Consider the following 12,526-nt stretch of genomic DNA (forward strand, 5'->3'; position numbering starts at 1 on the left):
CCATTTGCTCCGCGTTGAGACTCGTATAAGTGCACTATTCCGCAACGGCCCCTTCCCCCAGGACTCAAATACTCGCGCATGTGCTTTGCATAAGTACTCAAAGCAAAGATTGTGATACGTCTGACTATGCAACGAATGGTAACGCATGAAGCACTGAGCACCTCCCAATCGGTGCCTGTTTTAAGTTCATGAGATGTGAATAGCATGCTTGATAAGTAGCCCGGCGTAGAAATCGACTCTGTACCCACGGCTATCGACATGGACGTTCACAAGAGGATCTCCGCAGCAAAGGACACGGACATAGTAATCCACACAGTGGACATGCATACGTCTGGCGAAGTTAGTGCTACATTATCATATCATAGCTCGCCGCTCGGGTACGCTGACGATGTGATACACGTTCGCAGCCGACCCGCATCGTGGTGTCAGGATATCCTGAGCTCCGTGGTCATACCCTACTGCAAAAGAGGGCCTATGCGAAGGAGCAACTGGATCATCTACGCACTAGGTGTGCCCTCATAGATCCCGGATGCGACTAGATGCCGACCAGATCGTCCTAGGTTGATGTGGGAGCCGAGGGGCCATACAGACATGTACGGAGCGTTGCTGGTACAGACCACGGAGATGACAGAGAGCGGGCATGCGGACATTGGAGTGCTCTTCATGCACAATGGTGCGTCGAAAATCCGCAGACGAATTGCGTGATCGTGACAGTGGTGTGTACAGAGGGATACTCGACGATGTGCGGACATGGGACGATTGCCCTCGGGCGATTCTTGATCGACACGCAAGACAGATCGGTCTTCCCTCTGCGCGAGCAGCTGAAGTACGACGCCGAGAAGCGCGAAACGGAGTTGCGACTGCACGCGCCGTGCGGTGTCGTGCATGTAACAGTGCCGACAGTGATGGATGACGGCAAGGCGCGCTCGGACGAGAGTCGGCCAGTGACGTTCATCAGCGTGCCCAGCTTCGCGTCAGCGCGGGACGTATACGTGGACATACCGGAGACCGAGCGCTGGGCAGCTCTCCGCGCGAAGGGTGGAACGCAAGTGCGCGTTGACGTCGCGTACGGAGGCGCGTTCTATGCCATCGTGGAAGCGACAGAGCTCGGGTTCGAGGGCATCGTAGGCCGCGGGATCTCGTTGCGAGAACTAGACGAGGCGACGGCGACGCTGAAGAGGCTTTTGGCGGGTCGGCGGGAGCTAGTGAGGCACCCGAGCGAGCCGGAGCTGGAGTACCTGTACGGGGCCATCGTGACCGACGAAGCAGAGGGCGCACGCCGCAGCGTCGGGCTGTGCTTCTTCGCGGAGCAGGAGGTGGACCGCTCGCCGTGCGGGTCCGGGGTGAGTGCGCGCGTCGCCGCGGCGGTCGCGGCGGGACGGATGGCGGTGGGGGAGACGGCGCTGTTCGACTCGCCGGTCAGCGTGGGCGGCGGCGGCGGCTTCACGGGGACGGCCGTGGCGGAGGTCGCCGTGGGCGGGGCGGCGGGCGTGCGGGTGGCGGTGGGCGGGCGGGGTGGTACACGGGGGCGCATGTGTTTGTGTGCGAGGGCGGCGACGCGCGGGTGGCGGGGTTCCTGTTTCGCGACGCCTTAAGTATGACGTAGTATTTTGGGTCCAACCTGGCCATGATGTCATTACCATACTCGGCCGTATATAACGCGTCGGCCTGAATGGTCGTCTGCCATCTGCTCACCGACCCCACCGTACACCACACTCGCATCCGCCAGCCATGTCGTACGCCTCAGTCGCTGCTCACAACGCCCCGCCCCCCTCTGAACAGGTACTTTCACAGCATGTCTCCTCCGTGGCAGCAGCCTAACCTCATCCACCAGCCCCACCCAGACCAGGCTCTCTTCTCCACAGAGCCGCCCTCCGCGGACAACATCGCGGACGACGCGATCAAGGTCAACGTCGTGGCCCCAGACTTCCGCTCTAATCCCGAGACCACCACCTCCATCTCGGGACCGCCTCCCGTAGCAAGTGGTGCACCCAAGTCTGGGCACCACGGTGCAAAGGGCAAGGGCAAGCGGTACCTCCACGAAGCCGAAGAGGAGGGCTCCTACCTGTATGTGCGCGCCAGGCAGTACATCTTCCAACCTGGTGTCGCGGGTGGTCTTCTCGGGCTCGGTGCGCCGTTTTTGTTCTTCTGCATCTCGCTCACCGCTGATGGCCGTCATCCTGCAGTAAACGTCGGTCTCATCTCCTTCGCGGGCTACTCCTTCTACACCAAGCCATCCCTTCGTCGCGACACGCGTGCCATCGGTTCCGCCGCTGCCGCGACTCTTCTACTCCTCACCGGCGAGGGCTATGCCGCTGGAAAGTATCGCGAGACCCCCAGAGGTCAGGAGGAAGAGGCCAAGGCAAAGAAGGAAGGTGCTGCACTGTACCGCTATGCTAGGGAGCACATTCTCCGTCCTGGCGTTCTAGGTGGCCTTGTCGGTGTTGGTAAGTCGCGTGACCGCATACGTTCATCATACGTGTACTGAACGTCCACGCAGTCAACGCGGGTGTCTTGGGTGCGATCGGATATTACGCATACACTGAGTGGGACCGCCCTCGCTGGGATAAACGTCTCGTGTCCGCCGTCTCTGTCGGCCTGTTGACGCTCTGGTCCGGTGAAGGGTGCGTACTTTCCATGCCTTTGTCCGTGTAGTGGCTCACGTCCCTCTGCAGCTACCTGGCCGAGCGGTACCGGGAGACCAAGCATTAATGACACGACCGCAAGTGCGCTGTTGCGGAAAATGACCCTTCAGAATGAGATTCAGCGAATGTGGCACACACGTCCACCCCTCCTTCACATGACCCTGTATGATATCCTCAGTATAGTACATGTACACCTTCGGAAACGTATCTTCTTGCATCTCATGCTTGCATTCCTCGCTGGGGGATTGGTGGGACACGGTGTATCGATAAGTGTGGACGAACCAATACCAGTGAGTAGATTCGCCGTAGCGGTGGGCGGTAAACAGCATACTTGCCATATCTGGCGCACTCGTTGGCCACAAGCGCCCATGACGGGAATGGCCGAAACTCAAAATTTCTGGTCATCTCGAGTACTCCGCGTAATCGACCCGCGCACTCTCGCACCCGCCCTTGCGCTCGACCCTAGCTGCCCCTCGTCGCTCACACTCAAAAGCACACAGCAGCCATGTCTCGATTCTTCCGCGCAGCCGGCGACAGCGACAGCGACTCCGAGTCGTCCTCCGAGGAGGAGCTCATGTCCAGCGACGATGAGGGCGCACCCTCCGCACCCAAGGCCCCCGGGGCCAAGCCAGCCATGTCGCGTTTCCTGCGCACCGCGGGCAGCGATTCCGACTCGTCCGACGATGACGAGAGTGAAAGCGAGGATGAGAGCGAGAACAGCCAGAATGAGGAGCAAGGGCAGCAGAGGCGGAGCCGTTTTCTGCGGACGGACCTGGATGACGACGCGAGCGACGAGGATGTTACGCGGGTGGTCAAGAGCGCGAGGGACAAGCGGTTGGAGGAGATGGAGGCGTGCGGGAAGACGATGGACAATGCGCTAAAGATCAACGACTGGGTCGCCATCTCTAACGGTGCGTCGCAGGCCATCTGCTACGCGCATACAGCCGCTCACGAGAAGCAGAGTTTGACAAGCTGGTGCGCATGGTGCAGCGCCAGCAGAACGTCTCAGAGCCCATCCCGCCTTTCTACATCAAGCAATTGGTCAATCTGGAGGGCGCGCTGAACACGGCGGTGGCGAAGGAGAAGGAATCGAAGAAGAAGATGAATGCGAGCAATGCCCGCGCGCTCAACGGAATGAGGCAGAAAGTCAAAAAGGTGACGAAGGAGTACGAAGCCGACGTCAAGCGCTTCCAGGCGGTCAGTCGTTTCAGAGGTAGCCCGTGTCTTCCGCTAATATTGGTTGCACCCTTCTGCCTGCGTATCAACGTCCTGCGTGATTTCACAGGACCCAGAGGCGTTCGAGCGAGAGTACACCGCGATCGTAGCGCCTGAGGCACCTCCCCCCGTAGCAAGAGCGAGGACAAGGAGGGCCGCCGAGAGTGAAGATGAGAACGCTGAAGATGATGCGTTTACCACTGTCGGCAAGGGCGGCAAGGCGATGGCCTTCACGCCAGAAAGCATTTTCAAGAACCTGCAGCTTGTGCAGGAGGCTCGCGGGAAGAAGGTTTGTAGATCCTCGTTGGACCTTCAAGTCAGTCGTCTTACCTTGACACCAGAACACCAACAGGCAAGACCAAATCAGTATCTTGGAGAAGCTGCTTGCCGTCGCTGTGACTTCGTACCAGCGCATTCGTGTCCTCCTCACCCTGATCTCCGCGCGTTTCGACTACAACTCTTCCGTCGCGACGCACATGCCCATCGAGCTGTGGGTCAACGCGCAGGGCGAAGTGGACCAACTGATCGGCATCATCATGCGCGAGCCGCTGTACGTGATCCAAGAGATCACGGAAGACTACGACGATCTTGCGGAGCGGACGCCGGAGACGGAGAAGGACGGCGTTGTGCGCATCCGCGGGAGCATCATCAGCTTCGTGGACCGCCTCGACGACGAGTTCACGAAGAGCCTGCAGAACATCGACCCGCATGGGACGGAGTATGTTGACAGGCTTAAGGATGAGAAGGGCTTGTACTGCACGATTTGCCGGTCACAAGCGCTGTACGAGAAGAACAACAGCGAAGACCCCCTCGGTCGTGTCATCATGCGGCGGTTAGAGCACATTTACTCAAAGGTCCGTAATTACATCAGCAATCCATTTCTAAAGTATACTCACATCTCAAACAGCCGGACGCTGTCGTTCACGCTCTCGAGTCCACCGTTGCAGCCTCAGATATCAAGCCATCGATCGTCCTGGACGCCGAGGGCGAAACTTCCACCTTGATCCACTCTCTGTGCATTCATCTCTACAAGTCAAGCAATTCCCTCCTTCGTACCCGTGCCATGCTCTGCCACATCTATCACTACGGCCTCCACAACGACTTCCACACTGCTCGTGACATGCTTCTCATGTCGCATCTCCAGGAGTCGGTGTACTCTGCCGACGTTGCCACCCAGATCCTCTACAACCGTACCGTCGTTCAGCTGGGACTCGGTGCGTTCCGATGCGGCCTGATCAAGGAGGCGCAGGCCACGCTGCAGGACATCTTCGCTACGCAGCGGGTGAAGGAGCTCCTTGCGCAAGGCGTGCACCAGCAGCGCTTCCAGGTCCTCTCACCCGAGCAAGAGAAGGCGGAGCGACAGCGGCAACTGCCCTTCCACATGCATATCAACACCGAGCTACTGGAGGCTGCGTTTCTTGTTTCGAGCATGCTCGTCGAGATCCCGCTCCTCGCGAGCATCGACTCTGAGGAGCAGAAGCGCAAGGCGATCTCGAAGCCGTTCCGGAGGTTGCTGGACTTCGCTGATAGGCAGATCTTCACGGGCCCGCCTGAGAGCACGCGGGACCATATCATGCAGGCGAGCAAGGCGCTGCAGAACGGCGAGTGGGAGAAGTGCCGCGATCTCATCCAGAGCATCAAGATCTGGAGTCTGATGCCTGAGTACACCACCGTGAAGGAGATGCTTGCAAAGTAGGTGTCTTTATTCCACGCATTATGTTTCGACTAACGATGTCACGCAGACGTATACAGGAAGAGGGTTTGCGGACATACCTCTTTACGTACGCGCCACACTACACGACGCTCTCGCTCTCGTTGCTGTCCCGCACCTTCTCTCTTCCTCTCCGCGCTGTGACGTCCATCGTGTCCAAGATGATCTGGACAGAAGAACTGTCTGCGTCTCTCGACCAAGCGGCCGGCGTTGTCGTCTTCCACCGCATCGACCTGTCGCGCACGCAACAATTGGCATTGAGCCTGGCCGACAAGGTCAACAACATGCTCGAGCAGAACGAGAAGGCGCTCGACAACAAACTCGGGCTTACTGCTTCGTGGAATGACCGCGCTGACGGCGCGAAGGGCGCAAAGGGCGGTGAGCAGGCTGCCGAGCGGAGACGCGGCGGCGGCGAGAGGCGGGGCGGGATGCGCGGTGGTGGGCGGGGCAGGGGTGCTCGCTTTGCGCAGGGGCTCGGTAACCAGATGGCGGGCGCGCAGAGGAACCGGTGATCATTGGACGTGTTTATGCGTATACGATTTTGTTATGACTGTGCTTATTGTTTTGTTGTCCACATGCAGCGCGAGACTGTACAAAGAGCATGCATGTCTGTCTGGTATTACAATGTATGAGTACTATACACGCATGCATTATGTTTATTCTGCCTCCTGAGTTCGACTAAATCGACCATTCAGTGTTCAGCACTCAGCACTCAGTCATCGCTCTCTTCAGACGATGCCTCTTCCTCGGATTGGTCTTCTTCCTCGCTGGACCCACGTCCTGCCGTCCAATCAGAGATGTCGAGTTTCTCGTTCCGCGTCGTTTCTATGCGATGTGTGAGTTGGTTCCATGGGGAGTAAAAACATAGCACCTACCACCGATACCGATTTCGTATCCGCATTGAGTGACGCATTTTGACAATTCAGCCTTTCCGCCGACTTTTGTGCCCTTGCCAAGTATGCAACCGTCGAGCTTCGCTCTGCGGTGCACCGTGCACGATGTTCAGCTATCCGTCTCAGATAAGGAAGAAAACGAAACTGACCCGTCGGCGATGACGCAGTGGTCCTGAATAACGCATCCAGCGATCTTCACCATCTTGCCAATAACACAGTGGTTGCCGATGACGGACTTCTTGATGCTCGTGCGCTCCTCGACACGGGTAGAGTGTCCGACCATCGAGTCAGAAGATATCTGCGCCTTCTGGTCGATCTTGGCCCGACTATCGGAATCAGTCGGCAGTGAATATGTCTGCTGTGACAGGAACTGCGTAGACAATCTTGCCGTGAGCTGCAGTAGCACAGGGCAGTGGGGAGAATCGCCTACATGGCGGTTCAGATCCAGGTAGGCGTGAAGGTTATTTGCGCGCGCGGCATAGCCCTCTTGGGCGCGGTGAACGACCAAACTCATCCGAAGACTCGCTGGTATTCGAGCTTCCTCCTCGTCCTCGTCTAAAACTAGGGACTTTGTGTGTTCCTGGTTCTGGTCATCGGAGGGTGGGCTGTGTAAAAATTCGTCCTTATGTTGGAGATGCACCGGGGCTTTGCTGTGTAGCGTCGAGTGCTTGAGCGCGAGCTCCTGGGTGAGCGCATTCGTGACCGGATTGAGAACTGCCAGTGGAGACGTGAATGTATCAGTCTGCAGTTAATGAGACGTGATGAGCAGTATACCTCTACCATACTTCTCCAACTTCGTGCGTTGGTATTGCGGCTTGCACAACCAAGGGATGAACTCCTCTCGTATTGAGTCAAACTCGACTTCTCCTGCAACGCGTCCAAGACCTGGCGCCGACATGCGTAGACATGGGAGTCCATGAACGTAGCTGACAACTTCACCCGAGGGTACCTAATCGAGAGCACACGGATCAGCAGGCTACCTGTGCAAGGGCCAATCAGCATACTTGGAAAGCAAGCTCATCCGGAGCTCCAGATCTTCACTATTCCTGTCTGCGTCATCAGGCGTGTCAATGTGCAGCAGTGTCTCCGACCGCTCGTCCCACACGATCGGGGTGGGTGTTGGGACGAGACCCCACTCATCCGTGCTGCTGCCCTTGTCTGGTCTGCGACCTTCGTAGAAGAATGCTGTGGCAATAGCCCCATCATAGGTGGATTCAGTTCTGAACTTGTTTAGAATCTGGGTGAGGGAAAGCGTAGGTGGCGGGACGAAGTCACAAGGGAGGAGCACGAAGTCTTGTTTGATTCGATGTGCGAAATGTCTGAGGAGCGCGCCCGTTCCTACGCTTAGATCTTGTGATTCCTCGAATGTCTGAAGGTCAATCTGGAGCGAAGGGAAGGACGCGGAGGAGTCTGATTGAATATAGTTTGAAAGTGCCGCGCGGTGCGATGTTGGGCAGATGAGGAGCACGTCTATACATTATGCCGTGAGCAGCATTGACGCGTCAAGGTCAAGTCCACATACCTTTGATTCCCGATTGTTCTAGCCACACGAGGGGATACTCGAGCATAGGTTTGTTCGCAATGGGCAGCAAAGCCTTTGGACTGGGCTCGTCTCCATAATTCCCGGTCAGAGGAAGGAGCCTGGGTAGTTGTGAGCGGCGAATGTATCAACGATATGACCTCAAATGCGCACTCGTTGCCGAATCCCGCGAGGACGACGGCGAGGAACTCTGGAGGGATGAGTTTTGCGGATGACTCGTCGAGGTCCATGGTCAAGTTGTGCTGTGGCTGCTTTCCGTTCGGCCAATCGAGATCCCGGATCGTGATGCGGGCGCTCGTGCAGTCGATCGCTCGTTCGCTGTGCTCCTCGTCCCAGGCCGTCTCTCCCCTCCGCCATCCTCCTCTCGCCCATGCACGACGACAGCCTCGACGAGGAGGACTATCTCTCAAGCCGGCGCCCACACACTCTGCCTTTGACCCTCCGATATGCCGCCATCAGTCTCTGTACACCAGCTCTACAGACGTCTCGAGACCGTCGGCAAGGGTGCTTATGGCTCGTTCACAAAGGCGTCGACATCGCCACCGGAAACGTCGTTGCACTCAAGATCATCAACCTCGACACCGAGGATGACGACGTTGGCGACATCCAGCGCGAGGTGCCCTTCTCACCCAACTACGTGACGCTCCGAACATCACCCATTACTATGGCTGCCACCTCGATGGTCCGCGCGTCTGGATCGTCATGGAGTACGCACAAGGAGGCAGCGTCCGCACGCTCATGAAGGCATGCAAGGACGGCGTCGTTGAGGAGAAGTACGTCTCTGTCATTATGCGTGAAGTCCTCGCCGCTTTGAGTTACCTGCACAAGTCCTCCATCATACACCGTGACCTCAAGGCCGCTAACATCCTCATTACTGCCACCGGAAAGGTCATGATCTGTGACTTTGGTGTATCCGCTCTCCTGGTGACCGCCTCAAGCAAGCGAAACACACTCGTCGGGACTCCTCACTGGATGGCTCCCGAAGTTGCCCAAGGTTCTGCCTATGACACCAAGGCAGACATCTGGAGCTTAGGAATTGTGATATACGAGATGGTCAAGGGCTCTGCGCCCAACTCACATATGATGGATCAGGCGAAACTTATTCAAATGCTCCCGCGAATGAAGCCTCCTCGGCTCATCGAAGGCGAGGGAAGTAAAGAGATGAGAGAGTTTGTCGCACACTGCTTGAGAGAGTCCCCAAATGATGTAAGCATTTCTTGTTCTGCCTGAGTTGAATAACACTGAAAGGAAAGCACAGCGTCTTAACGCCGATGACCTTTCAAAGACGAAATGGATAAAGACTGTAGCAAAGGTCCCGGTAACAACCTTGAAAGACCTCATCCTGCGATACGACACCTGGACACAGGGCGGCGGGACGCGTGCCAGCATTGCGGATTCCTTGCCGTGGGAGCAAGAAGAGCTGAGAGAGTATGTGGTGTTATGCTCTCGTATTGATCATCCGCTGAGAAGCGCCTCAGCTCGCTTCCGGACGACAACCTAGAGGACCACGACGACTGGCAGTTCGACACCGTTCGTGGACGACCATCACTGGACGTTGGACAGCCAGATACAGATACAAGTCTCCTCGTTGCAGACGACGACTCTTCCTCCTACCCTACAATTAGGCCACCAGTATCGAAGGTCCCACCAACATTGCGAATGCTGTTCGAAGACGACAGTGCTGGCACCGCGGCGGACCCATTCCGCATACCGGGCATGGACCAGTCTCAGACAGATTCCCTTCTCAGCTCGTTGTCTCCCGCTCGCGGTCGTAGTCCATTCAAGCCTCCAGCATCAATCGATATGAATGCCGAGTCTCCGGATACCGCCAAACAGGCTGACTTTCAGCTCCACCACGAACGTCGACCCCCCGCGGGAAGTCGAAGCTGGGGCACGCCTCTCGAAAGGATGACGGGGATGACCCGTTACCTTCGTTGGGACCTGGTATCCCTTTGGGTAGCTCGTCTGGCCCACTGAGTGCCCCAGCATTTGATAGCGGGAGGCTACCCAGATCGACCCCCAATTATCGCGAAGTGCGCTCCACCCGCGGGTTCGCGGACATCGAGATCCCCGACCTCTCTGACGATTCCTTTTTCAACATCCCCGCTGACCCTTCCGTCTCTACACCTCCCATCGTCCTCTCATCCTCATCACCAGAGCGCCCATTAGATCGCCCGACTCTGAGTCGAAAGCGATCGCATAGTAACGTGTCCAACTCGGTTCCCTCGCCTTTCAGAAGCACCCTGGAAAGGATAGCACCCCTCCACCGTCATCTGGCTTCCGTTTCCCCGCCGTTCCTGGCCCGTCGACAGAGGGGAACCGAAGCGCGCCTTCTCCACTGCCGACTTTCGACCTGCCGTCAGGTCACCGCCGCCGATCCCCCACCCACACGAGTGTGTCGACAATTGACAGCATTTCATCCGCCACGCATCAGATGACCCACTCTGTAGACACTGCACTCCTACCGAAGCGGCTTGCCTCGCCAGGCGGGTCGCTGCCCGCACTTCCAACATGACGCGGTCGCGCTCAGCTATGGCCACATCGGAGAGTCCCATGCTGAGTCTAGTGCTGAGGGAGTGGTCTTGTGCGGAAGCCGAGTTTGAATCGGCTTGCGTCTGTAGCGATAATGGAAACTGTGCCACCCACGCCTCCTCCGAAACCGTATGCTCGAAATCGGGACGGGAGGGGCGGCAGCATCACTGACGGCGCGCAGTTGAAGGATGTGCTGAAGGTTCGTTTCGACCTACCATTAATAGCCAGTGCTAACTGCAGTATTATCCTAGATTCCTACACTGACAAGCGAGCACAAGCTTGGCATGCCAGACCTGCTCCCGCCCTCACCATCCGTACTGATCCCTCCCCGACCTTCTCACTCTCCTAGCCCGTTCAGCTTTCCGCCAGTGGACATGTCAACGGAACTCCCGCTCTCCAACTCCGCCGCGTCTTCGTCAACAACCTCGCTCAGCTCTCTCTCCTCCCAGATGAACAGTCCTTCAGCGACGTCCGCCTCGGCACCGCAGACTCGTCCACCTCCTATACGCAATCAACATCCCACTCGCGCTCGCTCTCGCTCTCTCACGGTTCCTTCCCGACCCTCCCCATCCGAGCGACCTCACCGGCCCACCAGTGCAGCCGCTTGACTTCGGCGCGCTGTACAAGCCACGACGCGACGCACGCTGCCTGGCCCACACCGTCGACGACCTCGCGCAGTGGCTCTCCGTCGTGGAAGTCGGGCTCTCGCACCTGCTGGACAAGGGAAACCAGGACACGATCCAGGAGGAACAGGAGCAGGACAACACGGACGAGGACGACATCCCACCGTCCCTCCGCCAAATGGCGCAGGTCGCCAACGGGTCCTCCTAGCCAGTATATTATCGCATCTATATTCGATTCATTCTGGAGTTGCGTTCTGACGTGCACTCGTGATGGTATGTTTGCGTTTGAGTGCCTGACACTTGTAATGCGGTCTGTATGCATAATACACACAATAATCTAGCCAATAATCTGCAGTCTACACCGTCCAGGACGTTAGATGAACCCATTTTGTACGAGGTATTCGGATATGATGCGGACGGCCTCGGCGACGTCGCACTGGTCCGTCCTGATGTGGATCTCTGGGCTCTCCGGGGGCTCGTATGGCGCTGAGATACCAGTGAACTCTGCGCACGATGTCAGACTAAGCCGTAACCCGTCACCGTTCATATACTCACCTTTGATCTCTCCTGCTCGCGCTTTCTTGTACAACCCCTTGGGATCCCGCTGCTCGGCGACCTGTAGTGGCGCGTCGACGTACACTTCGACGAAGCCCAGCCCCGCCTTCTCGTGCAGTTCCCGTGCGCCCGTTCGGTCTGCGCGGTACGGCGAGATGAACGCGGTGATGGCGATGCAGCACGAGTCCGCAAACAGTTTAGAGACCTGTAGCGCATTGGCTGACCATCGGAAGGACAAGTAGCGAGCGAAGACCGACCTCGCCTATCCGGCGGATGTTCTCGTTCCGCGACTTCTCGTCGAAGCCCAGGTCCTTGTTCAGCCCGAACCGGACGTTGTCCCCGTCGAGCCGATACGCGAACTTGCGCAGGTGGAGGAGGTGCTGCTCGAGCGCGCACGCGATCGTCGACTGTCGCGCGGGTGGAGAGGGACATGGTGGAGACTCAGTACTCGGCCGGCGGTGCGCAATCGGGGGGGGATGGCGGAAGGGCGAGGGCGTACCTTGCCGCTCGCGCTCAGGCCGGTGAGCCAGATTGTGACGCCCTTCTGCTTCAGCAGCTCCGCACGCTCGGGGCCGTCGACGGAACCTGTGCAGGTCATGAAGCTCGTCCGACCGCGAGCGGTTCTGCTGCTCACCGGGGTGGAATGTGATGTTGGTAGCCATTGGGATGTTCCCGGGGGCTGCAGAGTATTTTGATGTAGAGTGGCCCTACGAGAGCGTAGAGACAAGCGGAAATTGAGCGGGCTGGGATTGCGCGATGATGAGGATGGACGAGTGGGTGAGCGATGTATGCGCCAGGCACGTGGACGCGAA

At 57.8% G+C, this 12,526-nt stretch overlaps 6 protein-coding genes across 6 annotated transcripts; 4 read left to right on the forward strand and 2 right to left on the reverse strand.

The window, feature by feature from the left end:
- Window positions 1–57: 57 nt before the first annotated feature.
- B0H18DRAFT_926902 (proline racemase family) lies at window positions 58–1,595 on the forward strand (the record flags this gene model as incomplete). The annotated part of the gene is made up of 4 exons (XM_048041644.1): window positions 58–339; window positions 408–508; window positions 561–673; window positions 727–1,595. The coding sequence occupies exons 1-4, from the start codon at window positions 259–261 to the stop codon at window positions 1,593–1,595; spliced, it is 1,164 nt and encodes a 387-aa protein (XP_047899074.1). The 5' UTR covers window positions 58–258.
- A 103-nt stretch (window positions 1,596–1,698) lies between these two features.
- B0H18DRAFT_975722 (uncharacterized protein) lies at window positions 1,699–2,957 on the forward strand. Its single transcript, XM_048044099.1, has 5 exons — window positions 1,699–1,782; window positions 1,835–2,129; window positions 2,187–2,447; window positions 2,501–2,624; window positions 2,676–2,957. The coding sequence occupies exons 1-5, from the start codon at window positions 1,732–1,734 to the stop codon at window positions 2,710–2,712; spliced, it is 768 nt and encodes a 255-aa protein (XP_047899075.1). The 5' UTR covers window positions 1,699–1,731; the 3' UTR covers window positions 2,713–2,957.
- Window positions 2,958–3,219: 262 nt separating this feature from the next.
- B0H18DRAFT_1082226 (eukaryotic translation initiation factor 3 subunit 8) lies at window positions 3,220–6,083 on the forward strand (the record flags this gene model as incomplete). Its single annotated transcript, XM_048031503.1, has 6 exons — window positions 3,220–3,556; window positions 3,607–3,842; window positions 3,931–4,149; window positions 4,202–4,714; window positions 4,768–5,552; window positions 5,603–6,083. The coding sequence occupies 6 exons, from the start codon at window positions 3,220–3,222 to the stop codon at window positions 6,081–6,083; spliced, it is 2,571 nt and encodes an 856-aa protein (XP_047899076.1).
- On the reverse strand, window positions 6,012–8,247 carry B0H18DRAFT_975727 (UDP-3-O-glucosamine N-acyltransferase). The gene is made up of 9 exons (XM_048044100.1): window positions 8,158–8,247; window positions 7,987–8,105; window positions 7,469–7,934; window positions 7,350–7,413; window positions 7,239–7,320; window positions 6,895–7,178; window positions 6,614–6,834; window positions 6,447–6,550; window positions 6,012–6,396 (listed from the first exon to the last, which is right to left on the reverse strand). Exons 1-9 carry the CDS (start codon window positions 8,232–8,234, stop codon window positions 6,284–6,286), a joined length of 1,530 nt encoding a protein of 509 aa, XP_047899077.1. The 5' UTR covers window positions 8,235–8,247; the 3' UTR covers window positions 6,012–6,283.
- Window positions 8,248–8,337: 90 nt separating this feature from the next.
- Window positions 8,338–10,306, forward strand: B0H18DRAFT_412879 (kinase-like domain-containing protein). Its single transcript, XM_048037977.1, has 3 exons — window positions 8,338–9,210; window positions 9,263–9,432; window positions 9,483–10,306. Exons 1-3 carry the CDS (start codon window positions 8,707–8,709, stop codon window positions 9,979–9,981), a joined length of 1,173 nt encoding a protein of 390 aa, XP_047899078.1. The 5' UTR covers window positions 8,338–8,706; the 3' UTR covers window positions 9,982–10,306.
- Window positions 10,307–11,340: 1,034 nt separating this feature from the next.
- Window positions 11,341–12,521, reverse strand: B0H18DRAFT_412845 (adenylylsulfate kinase). Its single transcript, XM_048037976.1, has 5 exons — window positions 12,349–12,521; window positions 12,214–12,299; window positions 11,972–12,121; window positions 11,715–11,919; window positions 11,341–11,663 (listed from the first exon to the last, which is right to left on the reverse strand). The coding sequence occupies exons 1-5, from the start codon at window positions 12,374–12,376 to the stop codon at window positions 11,533–11,535; spliced, it is 600 nt and encodes a 199-aa protein (XP_047899079.1). The 5' UTR covers window positions 12,377–12,521; the 3' UTR covers window positions 11,341–11,532.
- Window positions 12,522–12,526: the final 5 nt, after the last annotated feature.

This window comes from Fomitopsis serialis (assembly GCF_022376445.1).
Source record: "Fomitopsis serialis strain Sig1Antser10 chromosome Unknown B0H18scaffold_4, whole genome shotgun sequence".
Classification (NCBI taxonomy): Eukaryota; Fungi; Basidiomycota; class Agaricomycetes; order Polyporales; family Fomitopsidaceae; genus Fomitopsis; species Fomitopsis serialis.